Below are 22,977 nucleotides of genomic sequence, written 5' to 3'. Positions count from 1 at the left end.
TATCTCTGTGAGTTGATAGGTTGAAATATGCCTATATGTTTTAAAAATTTATGGTTTCTTTGCATGTGCATGTGTGTGTATATTTACGTGTGTGTGTGCACATGTATATATAGGCATACATTCCCATGTGTGTATGCTAGGGGCCAGAAGTTGATGCTGGGTGTCATCATGGATGTCGCTCTCCATCTACAAATTAAGGAAGGGTCTCTCTCTCTCTTGAACTCAGATCTAACAAATAGATAAACTAGTCTGTGTAGTCAGGCAGCTTGCTCTGGAGAGTTCCCTGTCTCCACCTCACAAGTGGAGGGATTAGAAGTGAGCAGTTACATCTGTTCAGCCTTGATGTGGATGCTGGGGATCCCAACTCCGGCCTGCATGTTTGTGTGGCAAGCGCATTATCCACTGAGCATCTCCCAGCCCACTTCTTTCTTTCCTATATTTTCCAGCACCAAATTTTTGTCTTGAACATAAAAAAAAGCTCAGGCAAACCGCCAATCAAAAAATAAAATTATGGGCTAGGGAGACGGTTCCATGATTAAATTCACATGTTCTTGCAGAAGACATGAGTTCAATTCCCAGAATCCACATGGTGGCTTGCAACCATCTGTAACTCCAGTTCCAGGGGATTCAACATCTTCTTTTGACCTCTGTAGGTACCAGTCACACAAGTGATATTTATACACATACATACAGGCAGGCAAAAGACTCACACATATAAAATATAATAAATCTACAAAAATCATTCATCACTATTTAGAACAAATTCTTTCAAAAAGCTTTTTAGAGCTGGGTGGTGGTGGTGCATGCCTGTAATCCCAGCACTTGGGAAGCAGAGGCAGGCAGGTCTCTGTGAGGTCTAGAAAGCAAGTTCTAGGATAGCCAGAGCTGTTACACAGATAAACCTGTCTTGAAATACCCAACACCCCCCCACCAAAAAAAAAGCTTTTTATGTTTTATGATTTAATTTTACATGTGTGAGTGTTTTGCTGGCAGGTAGTATGTACACCACACACGTGCCTGGTGCTCACAGAAGCAAGAAAGGGGCATTGGATCCATGGAACTGGAGTTATGGATGATTCTGAGCCACCATGCGGTTGCCAGGAACAGAATCTGGTCCTCTGCAAGAGCAGTGAGTGTTTTTAACAGCTGAGTCATCTCTCCAGCCCCAAGAACAAATTCTTTTGAAATGACATCAACTGTAGTTTTTAGACAAAAAGCGTCATTTGAGTCAGATGAAGGTATACACAGGTTACCTTCATTTCTCTTTTCAATGCTACAGGAGAGTGAGAGCAGGAAGTAAACTGGCACCTGACTCGGAAGCAGCAGACTGAGCTGGGCACAGACAGGAGGTGCAGATGGCCCTCTGAGCTTGTGGAGACACTTCCTAGGATGCTGGAGACACTACACAGTCCTCTGAGTTCGTGGAGACACCCCAGCATGCTGGAGACACTACAGGGCCCTCTGAGCTTGTGGAGACACTTCCTAGGATGCTGGAGACACTACACGGTCCTCTGAGCTTGTGGAGACACTTCCTAGGATGCTGGAGACACTACACGGTCCTCTGAGCTTGTGGAGACACTTCCTAGGATGCTGGAGACACTACACGGTCCTCTGAGCTTGTGGAGACACTTCCTAGGATGCTGGAGACACTACAGGGCCCTCTGAGCTTGTGGAGACACTCCCTAGGATGCTGGAGACACTACACGGTCCTCTGAGCTTGTGGAGACACTCCCTAGGATGCTGGAGACACTACAGGGCCCTCTGAGCTTGTGGAGACACTCCCTAGGAGGCTGGAGTCATTACACTGCAAGGGAGTGGTGGGTGTGTCCTACTAAGGTGGCCTCTAGAGTTCTGCATTCAAGGGGAAAAGCCACTCCCTCCTATTTTTTGAAGAGGGCATGGTACCATCGATGGTTCCCAGCTCTGCAATCTGGCTGCCTGGGCTCAAACCCAAGCTCGGGAGCTTACTTGTCAGACAGCTGTGAACAAGTAACTTCTTCTCGCCATACTTAAGTCTCCTGATCTCTAAAATGGGATCAAAAGTGAGAAAAGTTGGTCTGGAGCTGAGGCTTAGATCTGAAGGACCTCGAATGACCCAGGCTGTGGAAAGTCAAGTGACGCAGACCTCACCATGCAAGCCTAATGGAAATATCAAATTAAGATGACTTCAGTTTTCAACGAGAGGGGCCATCTGCCTCCATGACTGGCATTTTCAAAGAATGTTGTCGTGGTGTGTGACAACCCAGGTTCCTTTCACACTTTTGCTTTCTTTCTCCCAAGTCCTCCAGAGAGGATGCTAACCTAGGTCCACGCCCCATTACTTTTTAGTGCTATCTCTGAACCAAATGGAAACAGCTATGGAAACGCTACTGATCGCCAAAGGCCTTTCTGGAAATGATCCTGAGAATAGACGAGAGTTAGAGGCAGGCAGGATCACCCTTTCACTTGTCCAGGAGACCTGTCCAGGCTCTGGGGAGAGGATGGTGAGAAGCTGACAGCTGGCTTTTGTCTCTTGGCCTCCTTTGTTTGTTTTGAATCTTATCAGGGAAAAACTGCAGTGTTTTGGTGTATACTAATGTGTGGCCCAGAAGTAGCTGAGAGACATACACCACACCACACACACACACACACACACACACACACACACACACACCCTACATACACACACAGACAGACAGAGCTCTCAGTTACACTGACACTCACAGTTTTCAAGTTACATCAACCAGCCTGCTCTTCTTGATTAAGCAAAGTGAGTGGTGCCTGCTAGAATGGCTGGTGCACATACTGCCATCCATCCTTGGTTCACAGGGGGCCAATGACATTTACCACCTCTTTATGTTCTGAGCACTGGCCAACTGCTGGAAACTCTCCAAGAAGTGGGAAACATACACTACATATTTTTCTTTCTGTCTTCTGTGACAGCCACACATATTTTAAAGATTGACTTTGTTATTTTTAATAGTGTGTGTGTGTGTGTGTGTGTGTGCACATGAGTACATGTGCCTAGAAAGGCCAAAGGTATTAGAGCCCCCCACCCCAACTGGAATTATAGGAGCCCGTGAGCTGCCTGGTTTAGGTGCTAGGAAACTAGAAGTTTTTTTTTTCCCCCTGGAGGGGAAAAAAAAAAACTGGAGAAGCCATGTACATGGTACACTAGGAGTCTGTAGCCCCCAATCTGCCATGGGCAACAGCAGCATAAGAAGAAACCTTAGGGACAAGGAACTGGCCTGAATAAGGGGTCTCCAGGCTGTTTAGAGACCCCATTCTTCTTCACACAGGAAAACCAGCTGTGACAGCAGTTTACAGGCTGGCGTGTGCCTGGAGAGGGAGAGGCAGGGATGGGGCTGTCGAGTGAAGGGGATGACAGGACAGACCCCTACATGGAAAAAGGAGACTCCCCCAGAGAACAGCCTGGATGGCATATCCACTGGGTAGTGCTAAGTGGCATACACACTGGGAACAGTACTTCAAAAGTTGTTTCCACAAAGCCAAGCATGGTGGCACATGCCTCTAATCCCAGTATGCAAGAGGTGGAGGCAGGACCAGGCCTTCAGGGCCATCCTCAGCTACACAGTGAGTATGAGGCTAGCCTGGGCTACTGAAGACCTTATTTCAATTTCACAAATCCAATCACTTTGGCTCTGCCACCTGAAATCAGGTGACGTCTACCTTCTGTCCTAACAAAGGGCTAGCTTTGTTAGCTGCTGGGGACAAGAGGACAAAACCGGCCACAGCAGTGTCAAAATAACAGATGTACAGCAAGCAGCCCCATATCTCGTGGCAGCTTTTCCCTGCCTGGCTCTCTACAGTGGCTTTAGGAGGAATGCGGCCACATGAATTTTAGCTTTATGATCCTGCTGCTGTGGGAACAGCCACAGAACATGGACAGCCTTTTTATTTTTTCTTTTTCCCAGTACCTTTCTTCCCGGACACAAAGACCTGAACACCAATTATCCTCCCTTTAACATTCTCCACTTGACAAACAGCTCTTTGGATCAATTGCAGACCCGTGTATTTTAACGGTGGCACTACCTCTGGGTGGCAAGAGTCCGCACTACGGTTGACAGCAACTGCCCGTCCTTGGCTGAGACTTGCATGACATACTGTGGCTGCCCATTCACCAGGCTGCCACAATCCTCCACAGTCTTCACCACAGGCGCGGCTGAGCTGGTGCAGTCTGGCAAGACTTCGGGCAGGTGACTGCAGCGGCTGGTTGTCATGGCAACAGACAGCAATTACTCTGCTAATGGCTTCCACATTCATAGAGGATTTCCATCTAAGAGAGATCAGAAAACAGTTTACTTGGCTGGATGGTTAATGGAAAATGGAGAATTATGGGCCACCAACATCAGCATGTCATTATTTAATATAAATACTAGGGTAGCTTAGACGCGGCATTATTATCTTGTTACTATTTAACACAAGCATACTTGCATACATTTGCACACACTCACTCATATGTTCACAGGCCACGAGAGTTATGAACACCTGCTTATGAAAAAGACAACAAGCATGTGCGCGTGCACACACACACACACACACACACACACACACACACACACACATTTCGGAGCCCTGTTTTCCATGAGGGGACAGAATGATGGCTCCGAAGCTCAGACTTGAAGAGAAGATAAGCGATTCTCCCACTCTGCACCAGCGATGCAATAAGTCTTTGTTGACACTCACTAAAAGTTACTAGAATCATTATTAAAACTGCTCGCAACTAGTTTTTCTTGTAAGCAATTTATTCTCTATGCAGTTTTATTCAGAGATGCCAAGATTAAAAACAGGGAGGAAAAAAAGGAAGGGAAAGCAAAGAATCTGGCAAAATTGCCCATTCTGGGGCATCATTCAGTCACTCCCCAAACCTGCCACATATACGTCCTGTAATGCAACCATCTACCTGAAAAACCACAGATTAACTTCCTGTGAAAAGCTAACCCATCTGAGCCAGTTTCAAACAGTTGCTCAGGCAATGATTAGTTTGATGAACTGCTTTGTTTTTCAAATGGGTATTATAATAAATACATTAGCATTGGCTTTCGTTTGTGTGCTACGGAACAAAGATGCGTGCGTGAGTCATGAGGAAACTTGCAGGCTGCATTACACCCAGAGGTGATGTGACACAGTGCCACCACCCACTGTGCCCTTTCTGTCACCTCATGCTCCACACGGTTCGAGCTCAGTATGTGGGATGGGTTGACAGACGGAACTCTTGTCACGCAAGCAGTCAGGGTCATCAAAGCTCAAATCCAGGCAATGCAAACCTTGTCTTTCCCCCTCCAACTCAGAAAAAGATACTTGGGATCCCTCCAGGGGTGGTTTCTAGACATTTGTCTCTACTTATTATGTTTTATTTGATCCCTACATGTCTGGAAGACAGGATCTTCCCACTCTCAGAATCGTGTGCATCAGGGTAAGAACATGGTGTTTTCAGGTGGACTTGAGTGGACAGTTTCCCTCCCGACAGGCTCAGGTCTCATTATTTGAAACAAATGGCCCTGATCTATCCTTGCTACTGAGGTGCATGGCTGACTGCCTTTTTTCTTGTTACCAGAAGCCTCCCTGGGTGTGCGTGTTGTGTATGTGTGTGTGCGTGCATGCGTGCGTGTGCGTGTGTTCTTTCCAGCAGCCCTCTGGAATCTATAATGGAGAAATGGCTGTGGATACCAATCCTTGGTCAGGGGGTGATGCAGGAACATTGGCAGTGGCTGTCCATTCATGCCATTTTACAGAACTGAATATCAAAAATCCAAAGAAACAGATGGATAGTAAGAGCATAGTTTTATTTTCCAAAAATAGGCTTTGTTGGGGTCTGAGGAGATAGCTCTCTGGATAAAGTGCTTGCTGTAGAAGAATGAAGAGCAGAGGCCCGTGGAACCCACATGCAAGCCTGGCAGCTGTGGTGGCTGCCTGTGATCCAGCACTCAGAAGACAGAATCAGGGGATCACTGGAGAAAGCTGGCTAGTTAGGTTGACAGGAATCAGTGAGCTCCAGGCTCAGAGGGAGACCCTGTCACAATAAACAAAGTGGTGAGAGACTGAGGCATCAACTTTGGACCTGTGTGACAAACCCATGTGTGTATCCCGTGCATGCACACATCCATGTTAACATGAATACACATGTAAAACTAGGTTTTGTTGCTTTACTTTTATTATATATATTGTATGTTCTAGAAAGCATGAAGAAACTCGTTCACGATCCCACTACTCAGAAACACAGAATTCTTATGGGGCAGATACCTTTTTGTTTTTTGGGCAGAATTTGCAATGTGGAGATTGCTTGTAGCTGAACCAGAGAGACTTTCCCCCCTTTTAAATGGAGTTATAGTAGCATTCAGGCCAATAAACAAAAGGATGCTAAAAGATGTTCCTCCTCTCAAGCTGTGTATAACCCCTCCTCTAGCCTACCCTGACAAAACCTCATTTAAGTGATTCTAAATTCTCATAGTGCCTCACAGCCACAAAGTGCAGCTTCCTGGCACAGCTTGCTTGCTTCACAAAGCAGCCATAGATGAAGAGCCAGGGGTGTGTTGGCAGGAAAAGCAGACACAGTGACCTTCTGCTGCACAGAATCATTATGTCTGGGTGCACTCCGAGAGTCTATTTTTGGCTTTTGCATAACTCCAGCCCGGAGAGTGCAGCGCTCTCTCTCTCTCTCTCTCTCTCTCTCTCTCTCTCTCTCTCTCTCTCTCTCTCCTTGATGAACTGGAAGGGGGGCAGGGAGTGGTGCACAGGGGCCAGTGGGAGCCAGGGCTATCCCTAGTTAGGTTACCCTCTTCAGGCACGGTCAGTCACTAGTAACAGAGTAAGCTCCCCTCAAAGGAAGTTGTGAGTGCCCTTACCTCCACAACAAAATGCCTTTAAAATATTCTAGATGCAGTTTCTCTTGGACATATTTTCATCTATGATTTAGCTTCTGAATGGTATATTCCATTTCACTTCTCACAAGCAAAGGGTTCTGGGCACTGTGTTCAATAAGGTACCTCTACCTTGCCTCTCTTTCAAGCAAGCCTTGACTCCTTCTCATGTACAATGAATATAGAACCATGCACCCCGGATCCTCTAAACTGTCACTGAGCTTAGGAGTCAGCTGAAGAACTATTTCAACCTAGCACTCCTGGAAGAAAAAAAAAAATCAGCATGCCTGCTCTGTACCACTGAATACCTTTGAGAGCCAAGGGCTGTCACGCTGGCAGAGAATCCCACTAGTCCTCAAAAGACTATTCTTTGGATTAAAACTGGGGTAGGAGGGATCACACAGAGCATGAATGTGCCTGATCAAGTGGAGATGGCTGAGCTGGTTCCAGCCCCAGATGAATAGATCCAATCACCCTACTCATGCAGAGGAGGAGGGAAGAGGGCACGTGGCGCCCTGATCTTAGGGCGGAGGATGTTCAGGGGTTGAGATGAGGCATGGGTGGGCATGAGTGGGCCCACAGGCTGTAGGTGTTGATTGGCATGCATATGTTACACCTGGGGCAGTGACAAATGGCCCTGCGCATTCCCCTGTCTTGATTGGAGCCTCTTGGGAAAGCAGCAGGCTGTTGCCTTGGATGCTCAAAGGAGCTGAGCTGCGGGTGTGCAGCTAGCACTGGTCTCCCACTGACCTTGCAAACCTCAACCACCATTTGACTGCTTTCTCAGCAGTGCCCGTACAGCTTCTCTATGGAAAGGGAAGTGGCTTCCAAACCCACCTAAGAATGCTCTTCTTTTACATTTCTGCAGTGCCTGGAAAGTTGGGTGTGTGTAAGCTTGAAATCTCAAGCTCCACCGGTAGGAGGGGTCCTTTGTTGGCTGGGTTTGACATCTTATTCAATTTCATTCTCAGGTTGAGAATAAAGGATGATTTGGTACTGGACAAACTCAGCTGCACACAGTGGGAAGAGTGGGCGTAGGTGGATAAGGGGGAGACAGTGAAAAACGGATCAGGAGGCTAAATAAATGAAAGCCTGATTACTGAATTGTTAAAATAGAAAGGCTTGTCTGTTAAAACGATGACCCTTGCAAAGGACGGAGTACAGGTTTTACAAAAGCAGGAGCCCCAACCAGGCTGCAGCTAATCATCGCCGGGTTTCTGGAACAGTGTGCCACTGGTAAGTGATTTCCATGGGAACGTGGCTGGCATCGTGAAGACACAGACTCAGGACATGGGGGAAGGGAAGCGCTCAGAAAGTACATCCAGGCTCACCTCTCCAATCTGGTGCCCCAGCCTCCAAAGAGCTCCGTGAAGATCACAAAGTAAAACAACCCCCCCCAATAAAAAAAATCCCACCTCTGTTCTTAGAGGCACAAAATTCACTGGGTGTCCAATATGATATGAAGTCACCTACAATGTGTCAGGCAGTATTCAGAGCTTTCCGGGACTCATGTGGCCTGGGTAGCAGGTTGCACATATCTGAGGTGCCCCACACATTAGGATAAATGGTGAGGACGAGCAGCCTTTTGGACTTCCCTGAGCTCTCCTGAATATCTGAACTTTGAGTATTCATATTCCCTGAGCCACCTTAGCTGGTGGTTTGTGAGGCCTGAAAGTAATTAGTCAGTTTTCCATTGCTATAACACAGTACTTGAGGTTGGGTAGCTTATTAAGCTCATAGTCTAGAAGCTAAAACTCCAACAGCAAGGCACTAATGAAAATAAGGGCCTCCCTGACTGCCTGGCATCATGACAGACAGCATCATGGTGGAGCTTTTCTAAGAGGAGAGGTCGCATGTGGAGACAGCAAACTTTAGATCTTCCACAGGGCAAGAACTTCTTAAACACAAAACAGAAATCCTTGCACTCAAGAGTGGGGACGGGGCTCAGAGGGTAAAAGTGCTTGCTAAGCAGTCCTGATGAACTGATCTCAGAACCACATAAAAACCTCGGTGCAGTAGTGCATCTATAGTCCCATCACTTTTCTGGCAGGATGGGAGACAGGAAGGAGACTTGGCCAGAAGCTCTGAAGCCAGCTAGCCTTGGTGTAGCATAGCAAAAACATAACAAGAAAGGTCTCAAACAAGGTGGAAGGAGAAACAAACTTCTGTGACATTTTCCTCTGACCCCCACAGTTCACACACAGACACACACACACACACACACACACACACACACACACACACACACGGCCGTAGCATTTTTATAGAGGTCAGAAGACAACTTGCAGGAGTTGGTTCTCTCTTTCATCCATGAGAATCCTGGGGATTGAACTTGAATCATCAGGCTTGGTGACAGGCACCTTAATCCTCTAAATCAGTGGTTCTCAACCTTCCTAACACATGACCCTTTTATACACTTCTTCATGTTGTGGTGACCCCCAAACATAAACTTATTTTTGTTACTACTTCATAACTATAATTTTGCTACTGTTATGAATTGTAAATATCTGATATGCAGGATATCTGGTATGTGACCCACATGAAAGGGTCATTTGACCCCCCCAAAGAGGATACTACCCACAGGTTGAGAACTACTGCTCTAAACCATCTCTCTAGCCCTAGGTTCCACTTCTTTAAAGTTCAACCACCCCACCATGATTGTAAGACCAAGGACCAAGCTCCTGATACATAACCTTTGGAGGTACAAACTATATCCAGATAATAGCACAAGATAAGACCATGCTTTTAGAGTTGGGATCTGGAGAGACGGCTTAGTGGTTAAGAGCACTGGCTGCTTTTCTGAGGACCCAGATTCATTTCCCAGCATCCACATGGCAGCTTAGAACTATCTATTACTCCAGTTCCAGGGGATTTTATGCCCTTTTCTGATGTCCTTAGGCAAGAGGTACACATGTGGTCCACAGATATATGTGCAGGCAAAACATCAATACACAAAATAGAAAAATCTTAAAAAAAGACAGAGTAGAAAATTCAATGAAATTAATAAAGTTGGAACATGCTATATATACATATTTTATGTTTTGAACTATGCTAACCTTAATTCCTATTCTTTTTCTGGCCTGGGCTGTACCTGAATTCTGTCTTTTGAAATCCCCTTGCCTCATGGCGTTCAACCTATTTTGTGCTATTCTTGAATTCTTCATGTGTTGGACAGGGAACTTTGTCCATGTTCACTGACTTCATGTAGTGATGAAAATGTAATGATATCTGATCAACACTTCTGTGATATTGGAAATGCCTGGGTCTACTTGTTATAGCAGCCACTCACTTCTACCTCAACTAACCTAGCATGTAAGAATGAACTAGAAAACAAAACATAAGCCACTCCCGAGTTCCTTTCCAGGCCTGATTGTAGCAGAACTGGATTTTTAGTACCAGGTCAACTGTCGTCTCTGGGGCACAGGTTGAGAAGCATGAGAAATCAGTTCAACCAATGTCTCTGAGGTTCTAACTTACCCACAAGGTCTAACGGTGGAATACCAAGCCTAAGAGTGTGAGAGCTGACTATATGAAGCTGTGTGAGAGCTGCCTCGGTGGGCTGGGGCCAGGGTACGGCCTCACAGTCAACCTTAATGCCTAGGTGCAGAACTCTGAAGAAGTCGTAACAAACTACGGCAATGGTCCCTGAAAGTGCTGAACAGTTACTAGTAAATGGGCATCAAGTCAAGCAAGATGAATGCACCCCAAAAATCTTCTCTGTGATCCTGTAATCACAATGGACAATAATGTATTGGATACTTCAAATTTGTTAGGGGACCAGATCCCATGTGAAATTAAATACAAAGTAAGAGAAGTAGGTGTCACAGGTACAAATTGTCCTGGAAGGATCTCGGATCACCTTCACAACCAGAGCTGGTCAACAGGGCAATCTAAAAAGAAAATCCACCTATTCATTCTTTCAGCTGAGTAAATCTTTAAATAGTTTTTGAGAATATATTAGCTAGTCCTAGGAAGTTTCTGGTACTGTAGGGAGCAGCTATCTCAAATTGTGCTTGGCATCTCCCAAGGAGAAGTGCAGGGAACCAAACAATCTGGAGGGCCAGGCCTCTTCCAGGCTGCAGAGACCAGCACCTTTTCATTGCCATCTGTGTCCTTGATCGTTCAGGGAACCCTGATACCCTGACTTTCAGGGGAAGGAAAGACACCGCAGAGCTATGGAACAGCTGGACATCTTGCTTACAGAGTTCCACCTCCCCAGCACTGGTCCAGAACTCAGAAGTCTGACTTCAACTTTCCTTCATGCATCTGCTTTAGACAGGAGTTGTAAAACATCCCTAGCTTTCTTGAAGGGGTGATGCCCAAGGAGCACAACCTCCCCTAATGAGACCAGTGAGTGGGCAACGTGGAGCAGCTGGTGGTTGAAATGAGAAAGCAGCAATACTGGCCTGTCTGTGAACTTCCCTTCTGAGAGAGCTTGGCAGACTAGGCAGACCCCGAGAACAGAAATGCTCTTTGATGGAACATTTCCTTGACTTTCCAGGCATGTTAAAAGCGGACGGCACGCTGCATGGCTGATGAACTTAGAGTATCGTGAATGTTCAGAGCAAATAAGGGGAGGCAGAGAATCACACAGTGACCTTCCTTTCCAACAAAAATGGAGCAAATGACTAATCTCAAAACCATTAAGGCGTAAAAGCTGCATATTTCTTCTGAGAACAGCACACAAAGGCTCTCCGAGGAGGTTGCTGGGACGCGATTACCAGCAACACTCAAGTTTTCAAAAACACACCAAGGAGGCCATTCACCATGCATGTAGAGGCACAGAGTAGCTGCTTCATTACTTAAATGGCCACGGCAGGGCTGTGCTTACAGACTCATGCTTCCAAATTAGACATTTCTTTCTGGATGCTTCACCGACCTCATTATGTAGAACACAGAGTATGTCATTCCAAATAAAGTGACCATCCAAGTTTTAATAAACCTGTCCAGCAGGCACTTGATGAGTCTGCAGGGGGAAATACTGGCTGACCCAGTAAGTGAAAAATACAAAACAAAACAAAATAAAACAAAGCAAAGCTTCCACCCTTTTCTGTTTCGTTATTTTCTTCATGTGCTTGTCACACATACAGAGTATAGTAAGCAAGTGTTTACTGTTTCTAACTAAGTATGATAAAGGTTTTGATCAGGGGCAGGGGTAATGGTCTTCTTTTTGAGGCATGTGTATATATCAGTGATGAGCTACAGGAAGGAAAAGGCTATGGCCCAGCATAAGGGAAGCCAGCACGGTAGGAGTTCTGACAACACATTCCTAGTGCACTGTGTTAAAGTTAGATTCAGAGTTATTTATCAGTTCTCGTCCATGTAATTAATTCTGATTTGTAGCCACAAGAAGTATCAGCAGCATCAGACAAGCCTTATTTTTCTCATTAAAAATGACTATATTTTCTCCTCACTCAGGTAAAAACCTCCTCATTCTGCTGAAGGCAAATAAAGTACCAATTATCATATTTATACATATTTTTCCCCTGAAGAAGTACTCATGAAATTAATTCAGATTTTGGAGGCTATCCATTTTTTCCATTTAATTTTAATTAGATAGATGAAAATGGCAATTAAAAAAATCCCATAACAACTCTGTGTGTTCAAAGATCCAACGATAGCTGAATTACACTTGTAAATAACAACTGGCTCCTACACACAGGGTCCCGCCGGGCTGAGGAGGAGGTGGGGCTCTACAGTTGCGTTCTGAGGGCAGGTCAGGAAGTTTAAAACCACCACATTAGAAAACAGTACGAGGGGCAGGCAAAACACACAGAGATGCCTATGTGATGTCTCTTGGAAAGGAAATATACGAGTATAGTAAATCTTCTTTTTTCTTCTTTATTTCCTTCTTTTTATTTATTTATTTTTTATTAAAGATTTCTGTCTCCTCCCCGCCACTGCCTCCCATTTCCCTCCCCCTCCCCCAATCACCTTCCCCTCTCTCAGCAGCCTGGAAGAGCAGTCAGGGTTCCCTGCCCTGAGGGAAGTCCAAGGACCTCCCACTTCCTTCCAGGTCTAGTAAGGTGAACATCCAAACAGCCTAGGCTCCCACAAAGCCAGCACAGGCAGTAGGATCAAAACCCATTGCCATTGATCTTGACTTCTCAGCAGTCCTCGTTGTCCGCTATGTTCAGTGAGTCCGGTTTTATCCTATGCTTTTTCAGACCCAGTCCAGCTGGCCTTGGTGAGTTCCCGATAGAACATCCCCATTGTCTCAGTGTGTGGGTGCACCCCTCGCAGTCCTGAGTTCCTTGCTTGTGCTCCCTCTCCTTCTGCTCCTGATTTGGACCTTGGGGTTTCTGTCCGGTGCTCCAATGTGGGACTCTGTCTCTTTTCATCGCCTGATGAAGGTTAATATCCAGGAGGATGACTATATATTTTTCTTTGGGTTCACCTTCTTATTTAACTTCTCTAGGATCACGAATTATAGGCTCAATGTCCTTTATTTATGGCTAGAAACCAATTATGAGTGAGTACAACCCATGTTCCTCTTTTTGAGTCTGGCTTGTATAGTACAATCTTCAAGCGACTCTCAGAGTGCCTCGTGCCAACCAAACACACTCCCTGTCCAGGTGTGTGAGGAAAGGGAGGCAGAGGACAGTATGCTAGCAAGAAAAGAAACTCCCTAGATACAAGGAAGCTAAACACATTCTAAATGAGAAGGTCCTAATTTGTTGTTAGATTCATGCCTATGCTCTGTCAGCATGCAAGTGAGTGCTTGGCACTGAGGAAGCCAGTCTGGGACTGGTCCTCAAGCTGTGCTCGCCTTGTCCTCTGTTATCCTCAAGCAACCCAGCATCAGCTGTGCAGATGTGCCGGCTCTTCAGTTGAATCTCTACAGGCTTATTTTAAGTGAGGGCTCTCTGTGGGCTTCCCTTTCCCCTGGTGCACTGAGGCCATGGAGAAGTCCCTGCCTTGCCTCTTCACATGTCCAAAGTTCTGTCTTCTACCAGAGGCGGGTGGTTGAGGATCCATGAGGATCAAGAGAGATATCTGGTGGTCCTGCCTCCTGTACACATAGGGATAACTACGAGGCAAGTGCAGAATGAAGAAGACCTGTTTGCAGTTTGCTTTTGGGCCCTGCCCTTAGCATGAGAGAGATGGACTTCCCTACTATATGCTTCACATTAACAAGAGACCTCAAACACACCAAGTTTCTTATCTGACTAGGTCTCCAGGTCTCTCTCTCTCTCTCTCTCTCTCTCTCTCTCTCTCTCTCTCTCTCTCTGTGTGTGTGTGTGTGTGTGTGTGCGGTGTGTGTGTGCCACTGGCATTTGCTTTGGCAGCTTTTATAAACATAAGTAAAAATCACAGAGTACCTCAGGGAACTGCTTTTCTTGGTCATAGACACTGTCTGTTCATCTCCCCTTCTTATTCCATAATCTACCAGTGTTCTTTTGAGGGGCAGGCGGGGTTTTGCTATATATCGCGGGCTGGCCTCCAACTCACGATCCTCCTGCCTTACCCTATCCGGTGTTGGGATTGTGGCCATGTGCCTTGCATCGGTTGAACTCATAGACTCTTTTCTATCACTTCCTTAAAATGGCTCCATTTTTTAAAAAAATAAGATAAAAGCAAGCATAAAGCAAAGTAACATACAGCAGAAGGATGCAGTCACGGAGGTCACTTTATCACACAGTCATTTCGGTTTGCATCCTGGGTTCTTGTGAACCATGAAATTGGCCAATACAATCTCTTCCTTGATTCTGGAACTCATTTCATGCCTACCTCAATGCAAAGCGTTTGCAAATCTTTTCACAGAACCTCACTCAGCATTCTTCCTACACGGGCTTGTCAGCTTCTCTCCCCTGTACTCATACCTTTGCTGGTGCCTGCCTAGCTCTCCCTTCATGCCATCCCTCGGCCTTGGAGCTTGCAGCAGCTCCCTGTACCTCCCACATTCTACACCACCTTATTGCTGGCTCCACCTGGTCTTTTTCTGGGTCTGCATCCTCTCTGATTTTCCACAGACGTCACCTGTTGAAGCCTGGCAGAAGTGCTCTAGTGCACGTTCAGTGTACACAGAGAGCTAGCTGTCACCCACCAGAAGATCCCCTAAAGTCCCTCAGCTCCAAAGAAAAGGTCCTGAGTCAAACATCCGATCTGGCCCGTTCTCTGTAGACTCAGCACTATCAAAATTAATGACTAAGTCTTAACTCAATTCAGCCTGTTTTACAGAAAGAGAAATAACTTTATATTGATACAGAATTATATAACCATCCCAAACAAAACAACTAAATAATGTACAGAGGTCCACATTTTAAAATTCGTATCCAGTTTTCCTTCAAAACAGACAGAAAAATCACATTATTAATGGCAACAGTGTGAGCATATTTTTCTACGTTCATAGCACTATTCATTTTCCCTTTTCTAAGTGCTTAATAAATACTGCAGGTCTTTACTGCCTTCTAGGGTGAGAATAACAGCCATGCCCCCACAGAGCTCATTCATTTGCTTTATGGGCTAAAAAAAAATCTCTGGTGTGTCACAAATTAACACAATGTTCCTGAGGACAGTGTTTTATTCTTGAGTCTCCAATTTCACTAATAAATGTGAAAAACACATGAAGTCAGATAAATCTCCAGGGACCAGCCACTGCAGATGCTAAGGAATAGAAAGTTATTCCAGCTAAGATCAGCACTAATACCCAAGACAGGTTCCCAAATTCTGCTCCAACTATCTGGTGTAAAACAACGAAGTGCTTTGTAGTGATGACACCAAAAATGAGGAGTTTATTTAAATGTATTTTTAAATAAAAATAGCTAAAAACAGTAAGAACATAACATTTCCTAATAATTAGATAATAACCTTTATCAAAATCATAGATCCCAATTTATCTTTAGGCAATATGACCCCTACTGTTGTCCCTCAGAAATACTTCAAGTTTTTAAGATTTTTATCATAAAAACATCAAATAAATGGAGCATTATAGCAAACCCACAGATACACATTGTTTCAATGTGGAAAGTAATCAGAACTTTGCAGTTCTCACTTTGCCTTTCCTCCCTCTCCTCTTCCTTCTCCTTTTCCCACTTCTTCCCCTCCCACCCTTCTTCCCTATTAAGACGCCACAGCAAATCTCCAGGCATCCTGTCATTTCACCTCTACATCTTTCAGTGTGCTGCTAAAAATATGAACATTTCCTATTTCAGCCCAAAGTAATTACACCTAACAAACTTCATAATAAATTTGGTATTATGTAATATTTATATCATATTTAAATTTCTCCAACTGTCTTAAAAAATCCCTTTATGACAGGCTTTTAAAAACTATTCAAACAAGTTGTACAAATCACATTGTGTGTGTGTAGTGATATTTCATTTGTATTTTAATAAAGCTTACCTTAAGATCAGAGAGCAAAACAACCCCACTGGTCAGTCTTACAGACCAGGTAGTGGTGACATACACCTTTAATCCTAGTAGCCACACTAGTTTGCCATAGAAATCGGGCTGTAGTGGTGCCTGCCTCTAATCCCAGCCCTTGAGAGGAATATAAGACGGGAGGAGACAGCTCTCAGACACAGTCTCATTCTGAGATTCCTGGAGGCAGGATCAACATTTTGGACTGAGGTAGAGGCTGTTTTGCTTTTCTGACCTTCAGGTTGAACCCCAGTTTCTGTCTCTGGGTTTTTATTGATCATGCTACAGGGTGTGTGTGGTGTGTGTGTGTGTGGTGTGTGTGTGTGGTGTGTACACATGCGTGTGCGCATGTATGTGTGTATTTGCTAAGGCAAGCATGTGGAGTTCAGAGGATAATCTGCAAAAGACATCTCCCTCCTCTCATCATGTGGGTCCTGACAATTGAACTCAGACTATTAAGCTTGGCAGCAGAGGCCTTCCCCTGAGTCATCTCACTGGCCCCCTCTTCCCTTTGCTGAAAATTTATATATGTCCTCTCTAAAGCCCTGTCTCAAATTACACTTTATTTCTGCTTTGCCTTGTGATATCTCTGACTTATTCTAGTTCCTTTATTTTCTGGAAACACATGGCTCAGCTTAGTTTCAGGCTCAGCTCCCAGTTGATAAGAGCATGTGAAGGTTTTGTGTAGTCTGTGGTATATCACACCAGGAGGCTAGTTTTTAGTGGGTCCAAGAAAGTTCCCAGTTTGGGCATTTTTTTAAAAGATCTAATGATTGAATCTGTTAGTGACATGTACCTAAATTATTTCAATGTAGACTATAGAAATCCTTTTTTCCTCCAGTTATATGACCCTTTTCCTCTTAGTAGTTGGAATTCTTTTGCAACAAAGAACTTTTCTTCACCAACCAATGTGACATAATTATCCTGAATTGCAATTTATACAGAGGGTAGGATTCTTGTTCAGTTCTATCCTACGACTATCAATCTTCAAAGTGAAGAACTGGTGTCTTCCTTGAGGAATTGGTGACATCCTGTAGCAACGGAGTCATTTTGTTTTGTTTATATTATTCCTAAAGGGCTCATTCGTCTCCAGTGACATAAAGAATCGGATCATTACATAATGACAAGCTCCTCTTTTTGAATGAAGAAAACTAGAGGCTTGTTGAGCAAGTCTGATAACCTCGATCCCATGTAAAAGCCAGTGTGTTCAAATTCACAGCACTCTTACTGCAAGGAGGAAGGCGGCGACAGGAGAGTCCCCCTGAAACTCTTAGGCCAACTACTATGGAGCGTGTAACACAGCTCAAATAAGATTGCCTCAAACAAGGTGGCAGATGACCGACACCCAGGGTTGTCTTCTGACCTCCACTTGAATGTCAAGGCATGGGCATGCCTTCATACATAAACACACACATGTGTGGAAAAATAAACATTTAAATGAAGAGAACCAGACATGAGGCTTCATAGATGTAAAGTAAAATAGGGGTCTGGTCTCCCCATATCCTAGCACTCTAGGTTGGAGGGCTAGATATTAATCACTTCTCCTGCTTTGGCATCCTAGACTATTTTCTATTTATTTATTTATTTATTTATTTATTTATTTATTTATTATGTATACAATATTCTGTCTGTGTGTATGTCTGCAGGCCAGAAGAGGGCACCAGACCTCATTACAGATGGTTGTGAGCCAACATGTGGTTGCCGGGAATTGAACTCAGGGCCTTTGGAAGAGCAGGCAATACTCTTAACCACTGAGTCATCTCTCCAGCCCCCTAGACTATTTTCTTTGTGGTCGGTGTTGTCTTCTCTCAGACCCCATACTCTTTGTACACAGTTGTAATGAGACCAACTCTAAAATGGCTTTTCTTTTGCTTGTTGATCTGCATATCATTGGCGCCTCTTGCTCTTAAAGGCCTGTAATCTCAGATTATTTATTATACACACCAAGAGACACTTCAAGCTCATAGATAGCATTGGCAGAGGGATTAGTGGAGGCCACTTTGTTTGAGTGTTTAGACTTTGTGATCCTGCCTACTGAAGCTTGCAGGTGGCCATACCCTGTCCAGGGCCATGCTGGTTAACACATTAACAGGCTGGGCAAGCTTCCACACATGTATGAGAAACATTTCCCTTTTCTTCTAATAAGGGCGAAAATGATTAGACACTTCATAGATATCCACCCACAGAGGCATCCATAAGTCTTTTTAAACCACAGTTGACAAGTGTCTCTAAGGCAGGAATCCAGGGTCTTTCTTTTCTATTCTCTTAGAGTAGGCATTTTTTTTCTTTTTCTTTTTTTCTTTTTGTGCCTATTATCTCCTTGTTTTAGTGACAGGCATTTGTCAGTTAGACAGAGTGATAATGGGAAGATAATATGCTGGCTCTGTCCACACAGTTCAAGATGCACTTATGAAAACCGTGTATTTTGGGAAACCTAGACACTCAAGTGCCCATCTGCATTTCCAGTTAGTTTGAACTGAATGTAGACTCGCAAAGCAGTGACAGCAGGAATAAGAGGGCTGGGATCAGAGGCACTTCCTACACGGCCCTGGAGACACTATTGTGAGCACTGCTGCTCTACAGAGAGGGGCCGTCAGCAAATATATTCCAAGTAGGCAGGGCAGGATGGAGGTGCGTTTTCCAACTTCAGTAGAACTTACTAAGGGCAGTTGAACCAAGAAGAGGCAAGATGTGTCTTCTAAGTGAAGGCTTTGCATGCCTTATGAAAAGACCGATGCATTCAGAAGTAAAAGAGAAGTGTGAACTTCAAACACTGACAAAAGCAGTCTGCCGCCACCGCCAAGCAGTCTGGTGAATGGCTCTGACTGGAGAGTGATGCTGTATGAACTTCAATATTTGCATCTACCAGTCCTGACTTCTTTACTAATGTAAACCGAGCACATCATACATAGGGATCTTCGGTAAGACTATGCTTATGTTACTATTAACCATAAACTCTAAAGCATCCCAGATTTAATCATAGATTTCAGGGACTAACTGAAGTATAGTCCCTATTGCAGAATTCCAATATGGGCACATGGGAGGGAAGCAGGTGTCAGTGGTCAGGTGGTTGGCACCATCAACTTGACTAACATAGAAACCGGAAAACACCAGTTGCATCAATTTTTGGACAGGACAGAGCCTTACTATGTAGATCAGGACAGCTTTGAACTCATGATCCTTCTTCCTCAGTTTCTAGAGTGCTGGAATTATGTATGCCACCACACCCAGGTACAATTTCCCTTTCTGAAACAGCAGATGATATGATGATTTGACATTGAGTCTTCGGGTTAAACATTTTGGGTTTGGGTCCCTTTGCTCTTCCATTTACCAGTTATTTCTCTGCGTGCTGGGGATGAAATGGTGGCCATCGCATCTGTTCAAAGATGAAGTGCAATCTTGTGCACGAAGTACCCTAGCACAGAGGTCGGCGCAACAGCAAACACTGCTGGCTGTGATTACTGTACGAGGGTCGCCTAACATCAGATATCTCCAAGGCATTCACTGGTCTACGGTGTGTTTCTGTTTGAGACAATTCACATATTCTTTCTACTGACATTTATTAATCTGGAATGCAAAACAGTACTTTGAGAGGCAAAGTGGATAAACATAAAAAATGTGGTTGGGAATGAAGCAAATGGAGCTTTTGCCACCAGGTAGTAGGGCTCAATTATTTAACTCCTTCTTACATCAGAGAAAAAGGAGAATGTTCTTGCCATGAGTATTTAAAGGGCCTCACCTGAGTGGGTCCAGGATGAGTGGTTGTTCTCTTTACAATTAGAATGACTGAGAACCCCTGTCACTAGATGGTATAATCTTGGGCTGGGAGGACCAGCCAGAACAGTCAAGGGAGACATTTGGGTAAGACCGAATGCACACATTGAGACACATGAGATTCTTAAGAACGTTGGGTGTTACTGGAAGGTGAGATGTGCAGAGACTATTCCCCTGTAACACAAGTGGTACAGGAACCTTTCTCCCTTTGCTTATGTCTCAGGGAATAAACACAAGGCTCTGGGAGGAGCCAGATGGGCCACTATAGTGCCTGACGCTTTCTCTTTGTGTGTACCACTGTGACTTCAGAATGAGGTCACTACTCTGAAGTACTCGGTGTAGATACAAAAAAATGTGTGTTCATATTCTTTCTGGGAAGGATGTAGCTGCAGTTTTCTGACATCAAAGGAAAAAGCCAAACTGAATTCATCCCTGTACTCCGATCCATTGGCCCTAGCATTTCCATAAGCCAGGCACACCCCTCCCCGTTTGTGTAGCATGTGCAGGCCTACTAATATGCTTACCAGGTATACAGAGAGGAATGTATGGCTTCATGAAACAAAATAGGGGTCTTGGCAATGCCTGGATCCGGGCCATAAGAACATGTATTCTCTAAGGAGACTGGACGACACTTTAACATGATCTGTATTAAGTTCTATTTTCAAGGCCACAGAAGACATGTGACCAAAGGTAACCCACGGCAGTGCTGAAGTATGCAAGCAGTCCTTGCTTGGTTGATTCCTCCAGCTCTGTCTGTTCATAAACTGGACTTAGTCTTTAAATTTACAAATGATGATCACTGTGGCAAATCCAGTAACAGAATTTTCTGCTGTAAACATGGCATTCTCCTCAGCATCATTTTCCAGCCCTTAAGCGGTTCTGATGTACATGGAACTAAAAGCCTGGAGAATTAAAAATTACACAAATAATGAAAATGAGTTCCTAGGTGAATTGCCCATTACTGTGGAGGCTTTGGAATATTTTCATTAAAAAGACTAAAAAGGCCATCTAAAGACGTTTGTATCTCTGCGGATGATTGTGAAGTCATCTTCCTTATTTCTTTCTAGCTCCCATAAGCCTCTTTTATTAGTCGTGAGGAAAAAAAATCCAATCTGCTTCAGTAAACTGCATTATTTTTTAAACTACAGAAGCATTCATGGTTTCCTTACATGAGCAATCTTTTTTAATGGCAATGTGGTGCTCGGGAAGAGGGCGCCAAAAGGCAGATTTCACGGGACTTCTCCCTATCTGACAGGCCTCTTTCTACCTTCTTTTCTTGCTATATTAGGACCCATTGCTTCTTTACAAGTTCCTGACATACAATGGGCATCTAAAGGTATTTGCTGACTCAAAAATGAACAGATAAATCCACTATCTTAATAACAGGTTCTGTTGTCATATAGTCATATGGGTGACACAATCTTCATACTTAGGAATATGACTTTCTGGACAACTTAAAAAGCATTCTCGTATCCCTTCCACTATTTGAGGGTTGTTTTTTCTATTTCTCTCTTGAACTTTGAATGGCTTTTGTACTCATTTGCATATTGTAAATCAGTTATTCTTATTTGTTCAGTGAAGAAAATGAGTAGGCAGGCCATGAATTTAAACTCAACATAGTAATGGGTGATATATCTAAAATAAACTTTTTACCCCCACTTACATAGTCTCCTTAAGTTGTCATGAAGATAAATTGTTGAAAGAAAACTGAAAGAGTGCAGAGTTTGTGGCTCACGTCTGTAATAGCAGCACTCCGTAGCCTGAGGCAGGAAGCTTGTGATTTGAGACAAACTTGTGCTACAGTGAAATCCTGTCTCAAAACCCAAGCAATCAACCATCCAATCACTCACTCACCAGCCAAAGAATAAAGGACATGTAGATAAAGGAGCAGAACACTTCAGATGGATGGGCATCTCCATTTCCCCACTACTCAGTACACTGTTATAGTACATAAAGGGGGATTGCCATGTGCTAAATAAGATCATCTCACCCTACACAAGACCTGGGTCCTTGGTTTGCTCTGTGAGATGCAGTGGGAGCATAAGTGAGCAGGGCTCTGTTTCCTAGATTGGAACTCAAGGCTACACTCCCCTACCTGCCTGGGGACAGAATGGCTGGGGAAAGTTGGAATGCCACCACAACTTCCATACTTGAAAATACTATTTGCGGTTGGGCTTTTATGAGCTGGTTTCAGTATCCAACCACCATATAACCCAGTCTCTTTTTGTTGTTTCATGCAGTGCCTGGCAGTGGAGAAAGATCTGTATTTTCTTTCTGAATGATGGGCTGTGGACATGGCAAAATCACAAGAGACAGCATCTGTTGTAAAGAAAGCAAACGTTACTATTTCAAATAGTCACCTGTAACTGTAGGCTGGAAAAGACAGGCAGACAAAGGTGGCACGGGGCTGTGATGTATATATAATTTTATGTGTTATCTTGACAGGGCCACAGCTACTCAAATATTTGATTCAACATTATCCTGGGTATTTCTTTGAGGATGGGTTCTTTCTGGATGAGTTTAAGGTTTAAGCTGATAGACGGATCACCATCCTTAATGTAGAAATGTATATAGTCTGGAAAAGAACAAAACCACTGGAGCTCCCCCAGGAAGATGAAACTTTTCCTCCCTGCCTGCCTTCTGCATGAGCAGAAGCCATTACCTGCCTTTGAGCACAAACTCAAAACTGGCTCTTCTTGCATCTCCAGCCTGCTAGATTTCAGACTAAAATGACATCATTGGCTTCTTGGGGGTAGCAAAGGTTCTCCCCTCACAGTTTGGAGGTGTATATCAATAGTTTTGAGACTTTTAGGACAGAGTGTTTTAGTCTTTTCTTTAAGACATTTATTTTAAAAACATTTTCAGAAATGCAGACAGAGTTGCACATAACCAGCAGTGCCTTTTTATATCCTGCAGTATCCCTTGCTTGTAGCATAATGTGACACATCTGTCCCCCAGCAGGGCCTCCATATATAGGGCC

The 22,977-nt window shown here is 44.2% G+C and overlaps 1 protein-coding gene across 1 annotated transcript in view; it reads right to left on the bottom strand.

Moving 5' to 3' along the window:
* The window catches only part of LOC121443625 (E3 ubiquitin-protein ligase MARCHF3), a 149,399-nt gene that overhangs the window by 36,598 nt on the left and 89,824 nt on the right, over positions 1–22,977 (bottom strand). Inside the window, exon 2 of the mRNA XM_041645446.1 lies at positions 4,033–4,276. Coding sequence (XP_041501380.1) covers positions 4,033–4,220 — 188 coding nt within the window. The 5' untranslated portion in view covers positions 4,221–4,276. The remainder of the gene's footprint in view (positions 1–4,032; positions 4,277–22,977) is intronic.

Source organism: Microtus oregoni, unplaced genomic scaffold (genome assembly GCF_018167655.1).
Source record: "Microtus oregoni isolate MIOR12 unplaced genomic scaffold, Mior012 000110F_ref0000174, whole genome shotgun sequence".
NCBI classification, from domain to species: Eukaryota; Metazoa; Chordata; class Mammalia; order Rodentia; family Cricetidae; genus Microtus; species Microtus oregoni.
This window is presented reverse-complemented; position numbering and strand designations above follow the sequence as displayed.